The sequence below is a fragment of the Hylaeus volcanicus genome, chromosome 6, assembly GCF_026283585.1.
Source record: "Hylaeus volcanicus isolate JK05 chromosome 6, UHH_iyHylVolc1.0_haploid, whole genome shotgun sequence".
NCBI classification, from domain to species: domain Eukaryota; kingdom Metazoa; phylum Arthropoda; class Insecta; order Hymenoptera; family Colletidae; genus Hylaeus; species Hylaeus volcanicus.
Window position 1 is genome coordinate 12,386,460 of NC_071981.1, and position 19,547 is coordinate 12,406,006.

At 36.9% G+C, this 19,547-nt stretch overlaps 1 protein-coding gene across 1 annotated transcript in view; it reads right to left on the reverse strand.

Annotated features, from left to right (window-relative positions):
• The window catches only part of LOC128879068 (filamin-A), a 53,266-nt gene extending 33,818 nt beyond the window's left edge, over nucleotides 1–19,448 (reverse strand). Inside the window, exons 1-10 of the mRNA XM_054127887.1 lie at nucleotides 19,097–19,448; nucleotides 13,454–13,803; nucleotides 10,306–10,433; nucleotides 10,090–10,228; nucleotides 8,925–9,209; nucleotides 8,396–8,712; nucleotides 7,637–8,063; nucleotides 7,001–7,216; nucleotides 6,356–6,743; nucleotides 134–478 (exon numbers count right to left, since the gene is read on the reverse strand). Coding sequence (XP_053983862.1) covers nucleotides 134–478; nucleotides 6,356–6,743; nucleotides 7,001–7,216; nucleotides 7,637–8,063; nucleotides 8,396–8,712; nucleotides 8,925–9,209; nucleotides 10,090–10,228; nucleotides 10,306–10,433; nucleotides 13,454–13,803; nucleotides 19,097–19,433 — 2,932 coding nt within the window. The 5' untranslated portion in view covers nucleotides 19,434–19,448. The remainder of the gene's footprint in view (nucleotides 1–133; nucleotides 479–6,355; nucleotides 6,744–7,000; nucleotides 7,217–7,636; nucleotides 8,064–8,395; nucleotides 8,713–8,924; nucleotides 9,210–10,089; nucleotides 10,229–10,305; nucleotides 10,434–13,453; nucleotides 13,804–19,096) is intronic.
• Nucleotides 19,449–19,547: the final 99 nt, after the last annotated feature.

Here is a 19,547-nt window from a genome sequence, read left to right on the forward strand (position 1 = left end):
TGACAAACGACGAATGATCATTACAAATGTATTGCTTTTCACAGATAATGTCGACATTTCATTGTTAAATTCGTTCCTTTAATCAATTTCAGAGTAATGAAAATTTCAATTACTCGAAGTTTCAAGTACTTACCTTTCGATTCGATGGTGAATGTGTTGGGCCTGTCAACGTATCCCTTTTGTAATCCTGGCCCATACGCTGTACATTTTCTGGGATCGCTAACGTATCGAACGTTAACAGTGAACGGTGAACCGGGAACGGGAACATTTTCGTACAGTATTTCTATAGTATGAGGCCCTTCCTCGAACGGTGTATAACTAACGTTATAGATTCCATCTCCTACGGGAACAATCATTTTTCCAATTTTATTGCCGCTGGGATCCTTGATTACGCAGGAAACCGTGTTATCGTCGTTGCCCGTACTCCCAATTTCTCGGGTGTCAATGGTAAATCCTGTTTCTTGATACAAACACGGACCTGAAAGTTACAAACAATTCCAAATTTAACTTTCGCGTAGGTTTATGATGCGTAATTTAATAATTACGTAGAAAAGTGTATTTAGCAAGTTGCACCGTAGGGGTTGATAGATTCTTAACCCCTTGGCCTACAACAATATATGAAATGAGTAAATGGTAGAGCAAGGGGTTGCGTTTGTTTTAATGCTATTATTCCTCGTCAAAATCAATAAAGTAATAATTTAGGCAAACGATAACTATAGCAACTCGTTACAACTTGCATAAAATCAGTAATATGCAGAAGTTTTATTATGTAATAATATAGCGAACATTTACTGTTTCACGCTTAACACGTTCGATTCGGTGCATGATCTCGCATGGACTTCGTCGAGTAAAGTGTTAACCCTTTGCGCTCCTTTGCGAGGAGCTGCGACGCACACTTGCACAATGTGTAAAGAATTAACAGTTCGTGAGAAGCTGTAGTAGATGTATGGAGATATTATAGATAGAGTAAGAGAGCCAGACCTCCAGCTGTACGTTGATTTTTATCAATTTGTTAATCAATGTGATGTTACTTGTTTATTAAATAGTAAAAACAGTGCTATAACTACGGATAGCCAACGAGGTCAGTTATTCGAGTCATTGCTTTTAACTCGCTAATTGGCGCTTAAAACATTTCAGCTCTTTATGAAGTAACAATTTTCGAGAAATTATTAGAGCCTTTTGCATGAATGTGTAGAGGATACTTTCCTTTGCGATAAGGAAAATAGTCAACAAAATATATATTAATAATTCCTCTTGATAGTCACACCTACTACTTCTTCTTTATAAATGAATTCTTGGCGGTGGAAGAGGCAAAGAGATTATATAAATAGAGTAGAGGAGTCATAGGAGTCTCTGTAAGTGGAGATAGTAGATCTCAGTCAAGTAGTGTCAATATCACTACTAGTGATCGTAGTCTGGCCGAAGTTGTACTGTCTTGTGGGGCTCTTATAAGGATAAAAAAAATAATGTTTGCCAGTGTCACTGTTTTTATGAGATTTCAAGATCATCCGCGTTTCTTGAAATCGTCTTATAAGACAAACGATTCTGGAAGAAATTATGTTCTACCATTATAAATGCTTCTCAAAACAGTGCAACTTTGTTCTGATAAGTTTCTTCATAAGACCATAAATAACGAAGATATACAAGCTAGGCAATGTTATTACTCCATCCTGTATATTATGACTTTTTGAATGTAGTAGGGATCGTCTACTAATGCATTAACTTGAAATCATTTGCTCTTACTATTTCAAATCGTTCATGTATGATTTATAATAAGACGTTTCTTATTCGATCTTCTGACGACGTAATTCGTTAGTTGTTAGTCGTTACACCAACTGTTCTGTGATTATCAGTGTTGGTAATGTATTGGTTTTGGGTGGGTACACTTCATAAAACAACACCAGGCACAAATAAAGAGACATCGTGGAGACATGCATAATGGTCAGAGACTACAACCGGAAGACGCGCGCACGAATTTTTCGGCAGTACAGATTATACATTGTATTGTCGTGTATTGGCATGAAGGTGACTCAAGCACGTATGAATTCTTTGACAGCGTGGATAATAGATAATTCACAATCTAGAAATATTATCAGGACATGGACAATGTTCTGCGTGGTAAGCCAAACGAACACAGTAAAACATGTAACATTTGTGACTCTTTCAATCATGATGTTCGAACAGCTGATACTAAACTTGCGGTACACGTTTATATTATCTACCGCGGCACTAAACAATACCTACTAGTAGTTTACGCGAACCAAACTTGCACATATACGATTTTTTTACGAAATATTATGTACTACAAATATATGAACCTTTAATTTCAACAACATATCGCAAAAGACACCCTTTTATGTATGAAAATTGTATGTATAAAGTGAATCCGGTCACAAACCCATAATTAACTCCAAAGGGTTAAATTATCTAGTGCAGATTGTGAATTTTTTAAGCAAAAAGAACGTCTTTATTTATAACCAATTCAGCCACCTAATCAAATTTGTAAGTCTTTCTTGTAACGGTAATATTTTCTTCTAAAATAATTCGATAGATTCCATGACCAAATGCGTCTTTGTCTTTCCCTGTTGATGTATCTAATTACACGTATTAGCTTTCCAGTTTGCACAAGTTTTTTTTTTTTCAAATCCGATAACTTATTTACAAACTCTCGTAGCTCATGACGGACAACACTAAATTGCGAACGGTCTCCGATAATTATTGGGACTTATGCAACGATCATTTCGATGTATTTTAAAGGGCATTACCTTTATAGAATAATAGTACAAAATAAGGAACATCGTACTCATGCATCGTGCAGTTTGCCTTGGTATCTCGATTACGTTCAAATATTCAACCCTAGAATGTTGATATAATAACAGAATAGTTTCGAATGTCACTTATTCTTGAATTATATCTGGTCTAAAAATAACTATCGAGACACCTATGCTGATAAATAAAGGATCTAGCAGGATAAGGATAGGCAATCGGCTCCCACCCCCATTTTCATTGTTATTATGTGCCGTGCAATGCTTTTCACCTAAAACCCCCCTGTTTAAGGGTAATATGATAGTAAACACCCTTAACTTTATTATTGTTTTTCTCGGTTACTATTTCAGATATTTAAATTCTGCAAAAACGAAAATATTCGTAATACTTATAAACTGCATCTCATATATTTTTTCCGGGTATTTTTTTAATTATTAAGGGTAGAAAATAAATAATGTATTTTTTGCTGATGGTAACTGCAAACAACCCTGTGAGGGACACCTACCGAAACAATGAGGAATGATGATTGATTATTTAGCTGACACATGTACAAGTTTCAAAAGGGTCGAAGTCCTGGAACATGGTTAAATAATTAAAAAGAAACAAAAATCCTATGTGTTAGGCTCCGTCCTATGGGATGAAGTAGAATGAGATACTGGTCAGACACGCTACGCAAATCGTACGGCTAAAGGAGAATGAGATAATGTCAGACACACTACGGGAATCGTTACAGCTATACATACGACAGGGACTGCATATTTTCACTACACAGTCTAATAGCTTATAAAAAAATTAATCCATCGAGATTCAATATGTTGACCTTCGCGTGACATTTAGCTCGTTTCATATTGCCAGTTTTGTTTCTTTTTAATTACTTACAACTAAGTTAGAATCCATCGAGCGACGCACAGCGCGTGTTTGTAAACAATGTTTAGATATCGTTTAAGAAATAATAAATAGAATACTTTTAAGGAAAATCTTATGATATCAATTACAAAATTGTTGAAACTGATTGCCTCACTGTCGTATGCATAGCTGTAACGATACGCGTAGTGTGTCTGACATACATTGTCTCATTCTCCTTCAGCCCATTGCACGGGGCGTAACGCATGGGATTTTTGTTTCTTTTTAATTATTTAACCATGTTCCAGGACTCCGACAGTTCTGAAACTTGTACATGTGTCAGCTAAATAATCAATCATCATTCCTCATTGTTTCGGTAGGTGTCCCTCACAGGGTTGTTTGCAGTTACCATCAGCAAAAAATACATTATTTATTTTCTACCCTTAATAATTAAAAAAATACCCGGAAAAAATATATGAGATGCAGTTTATAAGTATTACGAATATTTTCGTTTTTGCAGAATTTAAATATCCGAAATAGTAACCGAGAAAAACAATAATAAAGTTAAGGGTGTTTACCCTCATATTACCCTTAAACGGGAAGGTAACGGTCTGAAACTTTGTGGGATGATGTTTTAGGTGAAAAGCATTGCACGGCACATAATAGCAATGAAAATTGGGGTGAGGGCCGATTGCCTATCCTTATCCTACTAGATCCTTTCTATGATATGTTGAAAATGAATTGGATGAAAGCATTTAAATTTGTACAAAATTTTGAATTTAAATAGCGAATTGGTACAAGCATAACAAATACATTATCGTTCATTGTAAACGTGAAGATAAACTTATTACACAATCACATCTGATTAAGAATACTATAAATAATCTATTCCCAATGTTTATGGGTAGAGTATGTTTATTTAAAGTTTAAACGGATTCTCCACTCGGAGGTATTAGTACTTTTTAGTATATCGACAAATTTGGATTAACTTCGCGATAATATATTTAAGCAAATTCAACGAGTTGATCTCTATCTCGAGAATAGATAACGCGATCGCCTTGAACTGTTCTCGAGTTATACTTCATCCAATTCACCGATACGATATCGACACTGTACACGAAATGCAAAATACAAAATACGTCAATCAAAGCAAAACCTCACAGTAACACGATCGACGGTACCGTGTGGTTGAATGCCATCCCCGGTGACTTTGATCTTCGACAAATCCGTATCCTTCGCAATAATAGCCTGGAAAGGTGATCCGGGAATATGTTTCTCGTTAAATGTGATATTGATGCCGTAATCGCCGATCTCTGTCGGCAGATACGCCACTGAGCACGTCCCATCGCCATTGTCGCGACAATTAATGGCAGCCTCGCAAGGACCTTCGACGGTGACACCGAGACCACCCTGTCCAGCTCCACGAGTATCGATTACAAATTCGGCTGGTTTATTTATTATTCCGTGGGACAATCCCGGTCCAGATGCCCGAACCTTTTCAGGGTCGGAGCCGTGGACGCAGGTCATACGATAAGATTGATTCGATATCGGTTCTCCAGCGAAACTGATTCCCAATAGATATTCGCCAAGCTCTGTCGGGGTGAAGTTGACTCGGTAACCATCGTGGGTCGGCACGACATGGACCTTTACACGGTTTCCGGAAGGAGCCGTTATTGCCACCTGCAGGTCCGCCGCTTCCCCCGCGTCCTGAGTTATTACGCGGAACTGCTGCAAGCTGTTCACCGGAGCCGCTGCGAGACGGATTTAGTTTCTGATTTGTTATGTTTCTCTTCTCAGTTTATGGTGTATCACGCATGAAAGAAAATAAGCATAATGTAGTCGTTAGGTGCCCGATTCTCTTGTTGCATTAAGCAATATACAGTGGATACAAAGAGTATTGGCACGATCGCTTTTTCTTTAAGTATGATTTGCCAGAATATACCTGCATCATACTCGCGTATGAGGGTAGCATATTAATACAAAGTATATGTTGCAGTGTTCTGTAATATGTCACGGTGTTTTGTTTGAAGTGGAATGGTCAGATCTCACGAGGGGGATGAGCTATCCAAAAAAGTGTGTATCAAAAATGGTTTTGTGTAAAGAGGAATATTATACGGATATGGAATATGTTGCTTGTGAAACGTAGTTGAAAATGTTTGATGAAAAATGGCGATTTCATAGTATTGATAAATGGTTGCCGTCGACGAAACACATTCGGCTAGGACATTTCCTTTCCTTTCAAATGGAGTATGTAAAATATACAGCGAGTACCCCAAATCACTACACAGAAAATATGCCATAATATCGATGATCATGTTCCAAATATTCGTGAACATTTTCTAATCAACCCTAGTGTAATGAATTTAATTGTTAGGTTGGACAACAATTATAAACAGTAATACGTCTTCAGCGTATTTAAGTGTATATGCTATCTTACGACGATGTTTCAGCTCCGTTCAAATTAAGCTGAAACGTCGTCTAGAATTAAATTAGAAATAAATTCGTTTTATGTGTTCATTTCGTCGTTAAAATCGAATCGATTGAAACGAATAACTTCTTCTGAAATCTAAATAAAAACGATTATTTCTCTAAATTATTTCAACATTTCTACTGCAAAAAATATCTCATGAAACCATGAATGAAAAACTTTCTTGTCAAGTTTTTTTTCAAAAAGATGAAGCCTGCATTACATTTATGTTCGATAAATCATTTACATGAAAAGTACAGAAAATAATTTTTTACTTACTTTCTGCAAGGCCCTCCACTTTGATTTTCGAGACGTCTATATGAGGTTGAACGTTGACTTTAATGGGACACTGAGGTACTTTCAGTCCACCATAGTTCAGATTTACCAAGTAATTTCCTGGTTTAGTTGTAGAATAATCAACCGTGTACGTGCCGTCCTCGTTGTCAGTCAACTGTAAGGGAATGTCTTTCCCCTCCGGATTTATGATATTAACGCGAAGCTCGCCAGGACCCGCTTCGCGACAATCGATGTTGAAGTGTGTGGCTATGTTCGACTTCACCCCTTTTTCAAGACCAGGCCCGAAGGCATATACCATAGCAGGATTTAATGGCGCCTCTACTTTCACCCTATAGGGGGAGTCCTTTGTAGCTACGCCGCCGTAATTTACCTAAAAATAATAACAAAAATACGATTAATACGACACGAAGATGAAAGATAATTTTTCAACAATAAAATTCCTCCAAATCTTCAAAGCTATCGAATCACGTTCAACAAAATTGTATTACATTATGTTTCCTAAGTTGGATAACATTTATTTTAATTATGAATAATCGAGGTGAGATCGAAAAGACACGTCAACCCTCCGCATGACAGTTCAGTTTGCATAGAGTTAAAATAGAAACAAGGTAATTCTAGTTATCTGACCATGATAATATGTCGCGATCCAGATTTCGGGGTATATTGACATTGCACTGTTCCATTCTGAGTAGCGTCTAGTCGAACAGGAACATTTCTTCCAAGAGCATCTTGAATAGCGACTTCCAAAGGTGCCTGACCAGCCTTCCTTGCGTCTACTGTGAAATTTGTTGGTTTATCATTGGGAATAGATTCTGCTTGAACTCCTGGCCCGTACACTTCAACCTGAAAATTATATTCGATCATTTCTCTCTTATAAGCTTTCATGATGTTGTAGAGGATTGTTAGACCAACAGATAGATTTATTGATCTAAATTAATAATATGAATCAAATTTAAACGAAGTTAACAAACTATTGACTATCATTCAAACTGTCTCAATCTTGTCTTCCTTTTTAATTAAATTTCACACTGATAACACACTGTTGCTACTCTTTCCAACACTCTTCGTTTACACCTTATCATTTAATACTAAAGCTACCGTGGTCAATTGATTTTCTATTACAATACATTATCCCCAAATTTTGGTAAGTGAAGTCATTGTTGGTGATTGAGTGATTTTGAAAAGTTTGAAGTATATGGGTCAAATTGACCGTCTTGGTAGCTTTAGTGTTAAACACGGACAACTGTAAGAAGAATTTCGAACCTTGTTTGGATCGAAGTCAGTTTTTGGCAAAATGTTTGCGACGTACGGTGACTTCGGAATATCTTCGTTGTCGCAAAGTATGTGGACTGCATATTGCCCTACAGCAGTTGGTAGATATAACACGTCCGCCGTTCCATCTCCGTTGTCGTGGCAATCAATCTTTGCTTTCGAAGGTCCTTCGATCGAAAATCCGAGACCACCTGTTTCGCCGTTCGTATCCACCGTGAATTTCGCTACATGGTCGACTATTCCGGTATGAAGGCCGGGACCGAAAGCTCTGATCGCCGATTCCTTGTAAGGGCCAACGTTCACTTCAAAGGGCGATTTGTAAATTTCTTTTCCGCCGGACGTTATCATTACCACATGTCGTCCTTCTTTGATCGGTGTATAGGTGCACTTGTACGTTTGCGGGTCAACTTTAGAGATCCTACAAGCGTCGCAATATTCAATTATTTGGTTTTTCTAAGTGCAATTTCTCTAAACAAGGAGTGAACTCGCTATTCAGGTAATATAGCAACTGCAAATAGCTAAATACAAGCAAATGTTTCAATGTTCACATGTTTTTATCAATACCGTTCGTATTAATAAAATACATGCACTCTCGCATAATCTTATTGTGGATCGAGTCGTACAATCTTATTCCCTTGTTCCGTATGTAAGTGTTCATTTATCAATGTTTGTTATCTTCTAATTAAGCGTACTTCATTTCAACGAGTTCACCCTTGTCCAATAGTCGCATAAAAGTGTGAGATTACTTACTGTACCGGGCAGTTAACGCCGCCAGGAGCAATAACTTTAACACAGGGTACATCACCGCCAGCACCCTTCCCAGTGATAACAAAATTTGCGTCGTCTTTAACGCGAACTCCATTCGGTAGGAGTCCTCGTCCGAAAGCTCGGAATTTCTTTGCATCCGACGCTGGGGCTACCTTAACCCCGTAAGGACTTCCAGGTGTCACTTTTCGAGCGAAAAATACATTTACAGAATGTAAACCCGGAAAGGAGGTAGTGTATTCGCACCTCCACACATCTGGCGAGGTTTGATAAACTTTTACAGGTACGGTCGTCTTTGAACCCTGCAAACAAATAACGTTTAAATAATTGTGTGATTAAACGGTTCCAAGGGGGCACGAAACTTAATGTTTTTAAAAAATCAATTTGTTGTTCTGTATTTCTCGAAAAATGCACATTTCAAGAATGTCGTATCGAAATTCGAGAAAGAAATCTCTACAATTACCAGACTCGCAGCTTTGCAAAGCTACTGAAACTACTTAAGAAAATGTTTTACCTGTGGGTCGAGTATGATTACTTCAGGAATACCGCGTCCAGCATCTTTCGTAAATATGTCGAAGTAAGTGGGTTTATTAACTACGACACCTTCCGGTTGTAGTCCTGGTCCGTTTGCTGTAACTTTGCTAGGGTCACCGACCTGTGCGCCTACTTTGACCGTGTAAGGACTATTTGGAACTTCCCTTCCACCGAACAGTATCTTCACTTTGTGTGGTCCGTGATTTCTTGGAGTATACGACACGGCGTAGGAGAGATTTTTGTCTTTGTTAAACCTAACGTCGACCTTTAACAAAACGAACCAAATGAATAGAAAGGTGAATATATTAAGGAATAATAATTTTTTTGTTAGCGGAATAAGCCTCGCCTTTTAGCGATTTATTAGAAAAAAGTATTAACTTAACGCTAGATAGTTAGTTCTCGTAAATAGTCCACTACACAAAAAAGTAGTAATAGTCGTTCAGTATCGTCCGAAAACCATATAGTGTAATTATGAGAAAAGTCTGTTCAAAATATTTGCTTAAACAAACTCAACGGAGCAATATCGACAACGCGAATACGTTTAGGATATTGTGGCGAATATCTTTTTTTTCAGTCCTCCTGTTAGGCATGAGAGACACGAGACACGCGGATTCCACTCGTACATGTATGTTCTATATTTATAGAACACACCACGAAACCCTTGCCTAACGGAGGCGTTGTATCATGCACAAAGGGAAGTAAATTATATGCACATGCGCTTTAAAAGCTGCCCTGTGTGCAACGAAGTAGCCATTCCTGCTGAAAATAGTTACTCGTCTATTGTATCTTCTATTACATAGGTATAAAACTTAGTGATCTTGATCTTATATATTTAATCTTCTAAGCAATATTCACTCATCATAATTAGGATAAAAATATGGATAAAAATTGCTTTGGATTGTATGTACTCTATTAAATATATAAAAGAAGATGTATATAAAATTTGTTCCGCGAAAGGTTAAAACTATAAGATAATAAATGTGCGTTTATTTATATCAAGATAAAAGAGTCGGTCCTCGAGAAATGTGAATGCACATCGCATCATAATAAGTAGCCCACGCGTTGCGTAGAATATATCTCCGAGGTTCGCTATCAAAGAAGCATAACAAAATTCAAATCTATCTATCGTAGAAAATTATTCTTACCGGTACTTTATTTCCTTCAGGGTCTTCGACGCTCACATCGACATTTCCTTTGCCAGCAGAGAATGTTTCGACGGTGAAATTAGCTGGAGCGTTTGCGACTGGGCCAGTAGGCTCGATACCCGGACCATAAACGCGTACTCTGCGATACAAATTGTTATAAAAAATTACATATGTATATTATATATGCATATCGTATATTTGTATGTTTTTCCTTACTTATTTTGATTTGAAGACGGTCGAAGAGGTGCGCCTGGCTTCAATTTCGCGTTAGGGTACTGAGACAAATACGTCATCATCGACATTTCATCTATGTTCGGATCGGCCATTTCTTCCGGTTTAATAAGCTATAAAAAATAAATTACATCATTGAATTATTACATCGTTTTCCTACATCTTTTAGCTGTTGCGACAGACAGGGTATAAATACCCTTCATGTATATTTAACTAACTAGATCTATCAATTTTTAGCTACCGTAACTTCTGTTCACTTAATACTATGAAGCGTAACAAAAATTCTTATACATCGGCGATATATTTACGGAAACATCGTCTTGTGACTCTGAAATAGTATTCTCGACGGTCTGCAGCGTGCGATCAAAGCAGTAAAGTCGATATTTTTCATTTATAAATAAACAATTGAGTTGGACAGTAAAGGTAATAAGTAGACTGCGGATCTTTATGCATTTATAGGAAATTTGAATGCGCAAGAAACTACAAAATGCAAACAATATGCAAGAATATAAAAAAGATTAAAAGTAAAGTTCATGTTATAATATTTGCAGAATAAAATAAATTCCTATTTAGGTTCAATTTTTCTAGGCACTTTCGCGAAGATTTTATTTTGCATAAAGATCCGCAGTCTAGTAATAAGTATTCGCGTATGTTTATCGGCAGAGGTGTGTATCAACTTGTACAGACGACCGCTCGCTGATGTCCCTGTTAAGTTGACCTAAGCACCATTATAGTTTTCTTGCGATACAAAGAAATTGATAATAGTACTTCCAATTCTAGACTTATCACTATCGAAATTCCATGTTTACGTGGTCAGATCGAAACGTCTCACCGACCTCATAGTTTTTCTCGGAAACCGTTTCAAATCGACAGTCGTACAGTAGTACACCTCACTCTGTATGCGTCACCTTTTCAGCTCCCGTGAGTGACTCTGTAATTGCCAGGTATCTGATGTATGTAGTTGTACAACATGTGCTCATCGCAGAGCTACGCTTCGAACACGATGACTGAACAAGGCTACTGCATCAATTTGTGCATCTCGAGCCGAAATTCAGATGTCACTGACAAAATAGGCTATTTAATCATGGAACACCGTCGGTTGGCCCCTTGAGAAATCTGCTAATGACATCGTAACTAGTAATGGGTTCGTACATGCGATTTTGACAGATGACCTAGACTGCACATGGTCATGAAATGTCTGTCATTCTTAAATAAAATTCAGTCATCTTCAACGCTAAATCTACCACGACTACAATTGTTTCGTGCATTATTTCGTACATGCGATTTTAACGGATGACCTAGACTGCACATGGTCATGAAATGTCTGTCATTCTCAAATAAAATTCAGACATCTTTAACGCTAAATCTACCACGACTACAATTGTTTCGTGCATTATTCAATGTAGTACCACGTGAAATATTTTGCTCGAGCACAGTAAAAATGGGTACAAATGAAACCTCGGTAGGTTTAGCGTTAAACCGGTTAAGTCGTTATTTGGTTCGTGCAGTTCTCATAGTACAACTGCTTAAAGTCTAACGAAATGTACGAATTGTTTCACCTTGGGGATCACCCATATTTTAGCAAAACTTAATACAGAGAAAGCGACAAGCTTGTGTTACATAACCACACGCATGAGCTATCTGGGAGCCGACTGACTCACCCAAGGAAACTGGAAAAAATCACGTACGTAAAGTAAGGTTTACAGCTATATAAAGCCGAGTATTACCTTTCTGCTTTAAATGGTTCCCGAGACAAAAATAAGGTCGGATGCTTCTCGACCGGAGCGCGTATATTACGGAAAGAAAGAATTTCTGGACCCATGATCGTATGACATACTCTCATCCTTTCTATGTATTTCAATTGTCTTGTGCAATGCAACAAACTAATTATCAATTATAGTAGACTTAGATTGTCGTACAGGTAAAGAAATATAGACACAGATATAGTGGAAAGTTCAACGATTTCTTCTCGATGACTTCTCGTCGCAGTAAGGAAAGTCAGCGCCTACTTAAGTCATACAAGAGACAAATTGTCGAGAAACGAAACGATACTGTTATGTTGGGTTCACGGTTAATAGAGGTCGATACTTTTTTACTCGGAATTCTACATGATTGGATACATAGACATAAAAAAATATAGGATTCTATTGAAAATAACGAAATTGACCTTGAAATCTCCAAAACGCCTCCACCTAAAGAAGGAACGCGTGCATAATGTGTCCCTTTATATCATACAGGGTGCGGCAGAAATAACTCCCACATTTTAAAAAACGATTGAAAAAAAGTGGTACGAGATAACACCAGATAATTTTTATTTCTTAAATCTAGATATAAAAAAGTTTTTTTACTTTATGTTTTAAAAATTATGTAATCTAAATGGTGGCCTTTACGGGCGATACACATTTGGAATCGTTCTTGAAAGTTTTCCATCACTCTCGCTAGCATTTCGGGGGAAATTCTTTCAATTTCCTCTTGGATGGCCTCCTGTAGTTCATTCAAGGACCAAGGACGATGTTTGAAAACCTCGGCCTTGAGGTATCACCCCAGAAAAAAGTCACATGGACTTAAATTCGCCGAGCTACGATGGCCACGGAATTCTTTCGCGTAAAGAAATCACTCGATCCGGAAACACCATCTGCAAAATTTCGCGCTGACGACGCCCTGTATGGACCGTAGCTCGGCGAATTTAAGTTCATGTGACTTTTTTCTGCGTGGATACCTCAAGACCGAGATTTTCAAACATCGTCCTTGGTCCTCGAATGAACTAAAGAAGGCCATCCAAGAGGAAATTGAAAGAATTTCCCCGAAATGCTAGCGAGAGTGATGGAAAACTTTCAAGAACGATTCCAAATGTGTGTCGCCCGTAAAGGCCATCATTTGGACGACATAATTTTTAAAACATAAAGTAAAAAAACTTTTTTATATCTAGATTTAAGAAATAAAAAGTATCTGGTGTTATCTCGTACCATTTTTTTTCAATCGTTTTTTAAAATGTGGGAGTTATTTCTGCCGCACCCTGTATAACTCGTGTACGAAAAATTCTGTCATGCAATCCATACTTTAGGAGCTGATAAAGGTGTGGAAATTGCGTGGTCCAGCCTGTGTACCGCATATACCGTTAAAACATACAAACCTGTGGAATATTGAGCCAATCGTCAGCTAATCCCATCGCCTCGGAAGCATTTTTTACAGCATTCTTGGGATTCCAGTTTTGCCAATCTGGACACAAACCTGGTGCAACGGCGTCTACAAGAGCGCCTACGGCACGACCGTCGTTCCAATCGGAAGTGAAGTTGGAAACGGGCAGATCTGGGAGTTTCGATTGTATCCAACCCATTAATCTTTGCTTCGGCGTTGCGCGGTGATCGGGTTGCCCGCTGTCCTCCTCTTCCCACATTGGCATCGAAATGGAGTAATGAAGGATCAACCTCCATATCAAACCAAGTATTAATTTCACTTTGCAATCGACGATATCCGTCGAATCTGTAAAACACGTCGATACCATCATACTTACATTACGGATGTATACTTGCACAATGGAGCGAAGTTTAGAGTGCTCGTTCGAAATTAATTTTCTTTCACGACGTTACACGTGCACTGGTTTAACTCTTTGGGGCACGGTGGAATTAAAAGTGTCCCACCTTTTTGATGGACCGTAATGCATGGTGGGACATTTTTAATTCCACCTCGAAATTTTTCAATAGCTGCATGTGTATAGGTATGATACCTTTATTAGTAAAAATATAACAATTTTGTTTGATTTAAAACGCAATAAAATTCCTGTGCAACATGGGTCTATTTTATGACCTGAATTCCTGTGCCGCAAAGAGTTCAGGGGGTCATCCCGTGTGACGGCGATTTTTTTAAGGTCTTCTCGGAATTTTTTATAGCGAAATGAAAAAAACAGATTTTTCATTTCGCTATAAAAAATTCCGAGAAGACCTTAAAAAAATCGGCCGTCGTACGGGATGACCCTCTTAAGGAGGCATACTCAGAAACCTTGAAATTTTCGAGCTTTTTTTTATCATATGGTGATAGAAATAATCTCTGAAAATTTCAAGCCAATCTGCTTATAGTTGACGAAGATTTCGTCGCACCAGTTAATTTCATGAAAGTATGTAAATGCATTTATTAGAAATAAAATATCAAACTTTCGTAACAATTCAGCCTTCTGACCGAGCATGACACCCTAAGGGAGGAAACTACCTTGGACACGTGTAAATCATAGCTATATTCAATCATTTTTCTCGAAAACAATTAACTTAACGGAAGATCGTTTCTTATCGAATTAATTAGTGATGAACAAGATCGCTTATTGAATGCATAGAAATGCCATCTGTTAGAATTATTTCTACTAATGAACTAATGGTTACTGCTTCGTCTGGGGATCTACAGGAAATATCGACGATATAACAGTTGGAACCAGGAAGCAAATATATATCATACGGAGATTATAAGTTTCTAAAGGAAATGGTGCGGTTCTATTTATTTATTAAGGAAAATCCGAACTGAAACTGACTCGCGGATTGCGTTAAACCTACCTACTACAAACTTCAATTCAAGACTTTACATTACACTAAATAACCTCGTGTGATAGGTAAATGAGCTCGTCTAAACAAATGCTATATCTCATTATGGATAAAAATGTGTAACGTTCCATTTGAAGGAATTAATTTATTTTTCTAAATCTCCACCATTACTTCATTTAGAAAAAAATTATTTACTCCTTGCAATGCTTTTGTACCACATAACTTTTGTAGAAACATTTGTTCGATAACATCATCCCCTCATTAAGCTATTTCGCGTTAAACGAAACACCTCATACAATGAGAAAAGCGAAATTGTTACGAAGTCTTATAGGTGTCTTGTGAATTTAAACTTTCTTAACAATGAATATTTATAACTGGGATACTAGAAATGGTTAGTCGTCTACCAACTATTCTCTCGTGTGTGTAGAGTCTCATGACGTAACCGATTAGCAATCAATGACGTTATGGTCTAAACTCGGCAAGAAATGCAGCCGAGAAAATCGTTGACACTCTCGATGCGTCATTCGAATCGAGAGGAGACGACGCTACTTATATCTGAACAGTTGTGAACGGTCGAATTCACCACGATAATCGATAATTGCGAGTATCCAAAAAAAAAAAAGTTTTTTCATCGATTTTTACTGGTCAAAGTAATTTGCACGTCGAACTTTCTACACTTTCACCTTTATATTATAACCGAAGAATAAAGTCAGTAAATACATCGCGATATTTCTACAAAGTTAAACAGTAAGTTCGCGATAAATATCGAAGTAACAGTATAGTCAAAATTTGTCAGTTTTTTTTTTTAGGAATGCTTATAAAATAACAATGTTGCTAGTAGCGGTGGCAATTACAGTAGAATGCCTCCAGCAGTTACGCTAACAGAGCTAGTAGTAGTATTTTCATGAGAAACCAATGACTCACCCAATTAAAATAATTTTGTAATGAGAATGAAAAGATATGGAATTTTTATTTTTCTGTTTTTGGAACTCATTATTCGTTTGAAATACCCTCGACCGGGTATCGGAGATAACGTCGAGTCAGGCCGAGCCAGCAGTTTAGCGACTCTGTGAAAATACATTTCTTGTGTGTCAGTGCGTCTATGTAAGGCGAAACTTGCTCAGTAGGCAAATATTTGCACGATGTTCGACCAATAAGCCGTTCAGAAACTAAATCGATTAACTTCACTTTTTGAATTTTTTTAAATATTAGTGTGAAAGCACTTGATCGACTAGTAACTTCTTACATTGAGAATAAAATTTCTTGATAAGTAGCTTTAAGACCATTGAATGACGTTTTCTCTTTGGCCTGTGAATAATACACAATTTGTTTCGTTTCTTTTTTCTATAAAACGTGAGAACGTTATCGAGTAATTAGTACTCACAAACAAGCATATTGATCATTATTTCTTCATTTGATGTGTAACAAAAAAATCTAATAAAGGCGGTATTGAAAATACATTTCATTATTTTTCAAAGTATTAATATTAATTATTTATATACATATTATTATAAATTTGTATCTTAGGTCTTTTGTACGATTTTTACTGGCAGTTAATTTAATACATAAAATCAAATTTCGTTCCATTTACCGAATATTACTAAACTTTTTATTATATTTTTGTTACGCATTAAATAATGAATTTTTAAGCTACGTGCCTGTATATGAGTTTTAATCGATGCGAGCAGGAGCACATTCTCCGATGATGTGCGCATGGCATCATCAGTAAGAAAATACACGACACTAAAAGCAGTAGGTGTACGGTTTCAAATGACAGTCACCGTATGTCAAGATCATGGTCATTGGCAAGGTGTTCGTTAATATAACAATTTCCGTGAAACGTTAATATCCTTGCAAACACGCGAGATAACTGCACTCAAAATTTGTGTGTACTTTCTCGAAACATGAATGTACGCTTGTGCCAAATTTCGAATGCCCACGTTTTATACTTTTTCGTTGTATTAAATTCAAAACGTGATCTGAAAACTGACGTTTCAAATAAGAATACACTAGAATCAAGATTATCAGAACACCAATTAATAAAACAATCGATTGTCCAACTTCTAATTATCGAGAAATTCGATTATTGCAACATCGATCAACATTTTTCAACATCGATTAACAGAACATTCGATTATCAGGACAATATCGACAAGTAAATAAGAACAAGAAATATGTCCAATGTGTTTATATGACACAATGTTTACATTTTGCCTACACGTTTCATCTTCCTCTACGACATGTCAAGTGCGTCCTTCGTGTACATGAATTCCTAGCTTGTTCAGTAGCATTTACAGGTCAGATTTTATCGGTAAATTTGTATTTCCTATGAGGAAATGCCGGTGACACGAAAACGTGAGAAAATAAAAATTTCTACATTTACGAGAGACAAGGAATATTTATATCATAAATTACAATATATAAAAGATAAAAAGTAAATGTAATAAATTGACGACATACAAAAGTATTTACAAAACCACAAAGATAAGATACAATTGCTGCGTTAATTTAAATAAAAAGAGTTATTCATTTTTAAATTATAAATTTTTTATTTTTGATATTTAAGTAAGTTGTATTAAATAAGGTAAACGAATTTATCAGATAAATATGATTACGATATAGTTAATTAATATAAATAAGATAAAATATACAGGGTGTCCCAAAAATGTTGTAACACCTTGAAGTGGGTGGTTCGGGAGGTGATTTGAAACAACTTTTTCCTTAGCGAAAATGTTGTCCGAGGCTTCGTTGAGGAGATATTAACGGAAAACACTGACCAATCAGAGCGCGTGGATACCGTTGGAGCGGCCGCGGTAGCGAAGGCTATGTGCTAAGCGGCCGCGTCAATGGCCTTCGATGCACGTTGAGTCACTTGTTCGCGTACAAGCGCGGCCGCTTAGCTGGTAGCCTTCGCTACCGCGGCCGCTCCACCGGTATACGCGCGCTCTGATTGGTCGGGGTTTTCTGTTGATATCTCCTCAACAAAGCCTCGGACAACATTTTCGCTAAGGAAAAAGTTGTTTCAAATCACCTCTCCAACCACCTCTTTCAAGGTGTTACAACATTTTTGGGACACCGTGTAATTTATTAATATTATTCAGATTCAAAACAATATATTATTAAATAAATGAACAGAGACTACAAACAATTATTTAATTTCTATTGAATGGCCTTGAATTATATTATCGCGACGTATTTATTTGTATATGTTCTTATATGCGAAAACTAAGTCACTCGATTATCTGAACAACGTGTGCCGCAATCAGTTCGGATAATTGAAGTTGACTGTAATTACGTCAGTGAAACGGAAACGTGAGAAAATGACTATATTTAGCATATGAACATAAACGTCTGTTTAACTCGTTTATTTATTAGAAAATTACACACAGAAGGTAAAAAACTGTAACTTTAACTAAATTACAGAACCATCAGTTAATCTAAAATTACAAACTCTTAATTACTGAAGCTTAAAAGTTCGTATAAATAAGCTAAATATAAATTTATTTTATTCAAATAAGCTGACCACCAGAACAGAAAACGAATACCATTGTTTAATTTCTATTTTAACGGTTTATATTTCTGTTAAATATTTATATTTATTTCTGTCAATATGCACGTATTTATGTCTGTTTTTTCGCGTGAAAACTAAGTTGCTCCATTTCCTAGCAACGTGTGCCGCGTCCAGTTCGAGTAAAAAAAAAGAAAATTCTACGAATTTTCTTAAAATTTCGCACAAGTCACATTTCTGATATTCACTATAAATATTTAAACGAAACATTCCCATGTCTTATCATACTTTATTAATTCCCTGTGTCAACGATTTATGTTAACACTTTGTACAATTTTACGATTACAGCACATTTATATTTAGATATTTAATTATCACAGAACCCACCGTTTCTAAAAGAATTATTGACACCAAAAACATTAAGCATACCGCTATAGATTTCTACTTGAAAACTAGTTCAAATAAACAATTTCGGAGTTTGGAGCACCTGATACATGCTGGATGCAAACAATACTCTGTAGCTCTACTCAATTAAATATTAAAATTAAATTTAAAAAAAAGCAATATATCTTTGATACGTTGATATTGACACAAATGATTTGTATACATTTTTCTAAATTTAGTTACTGTTCAAATCTACGAATATTCCATTTCCACGTCTCTCTACTTTGAAAAGAATATCAGTTTTTTAATCACAGAACACTGAAGATGCTTCAGCAAGAAGAAGAACGTCACTCACCTATATTAATGATCCTTATCCCCTCGTCGTCCAAAAACTTCAAAACCACGGCCACATTCTCCAGTTTTTGCGACCTGAAGGTCGGCCTCTGATTGTGCTTAGGTAGTTTCTTCTGTGCCAGCACCTCGATCAGACTTATCAATCTGAGCCCATCCGACAAATCCGACTCCAAGTCATCGATGTGCTCGTTTATTGACTTCAGTTTCTCGTTCGCCCATCTCGTGAATGTGTTCTGTTGAATGCGTTTCCATTCTGCCTCTTCGAGTAAATTCTGCTCGAACATGTCGTCCTCTTCCTCGGCGTTCTCGTGTGTGACTGACTTATCGTTCTCGCACATTTTATCGGCCGGTTCACTCCTACGGGAGATCGGTATGGTGAGCACGATGGAGGTGGAATTTTCTGTTTGTGTGTGTGTGTGTGTGTGTGTGTGTGTGTGTGTGTGTGTGTGTGT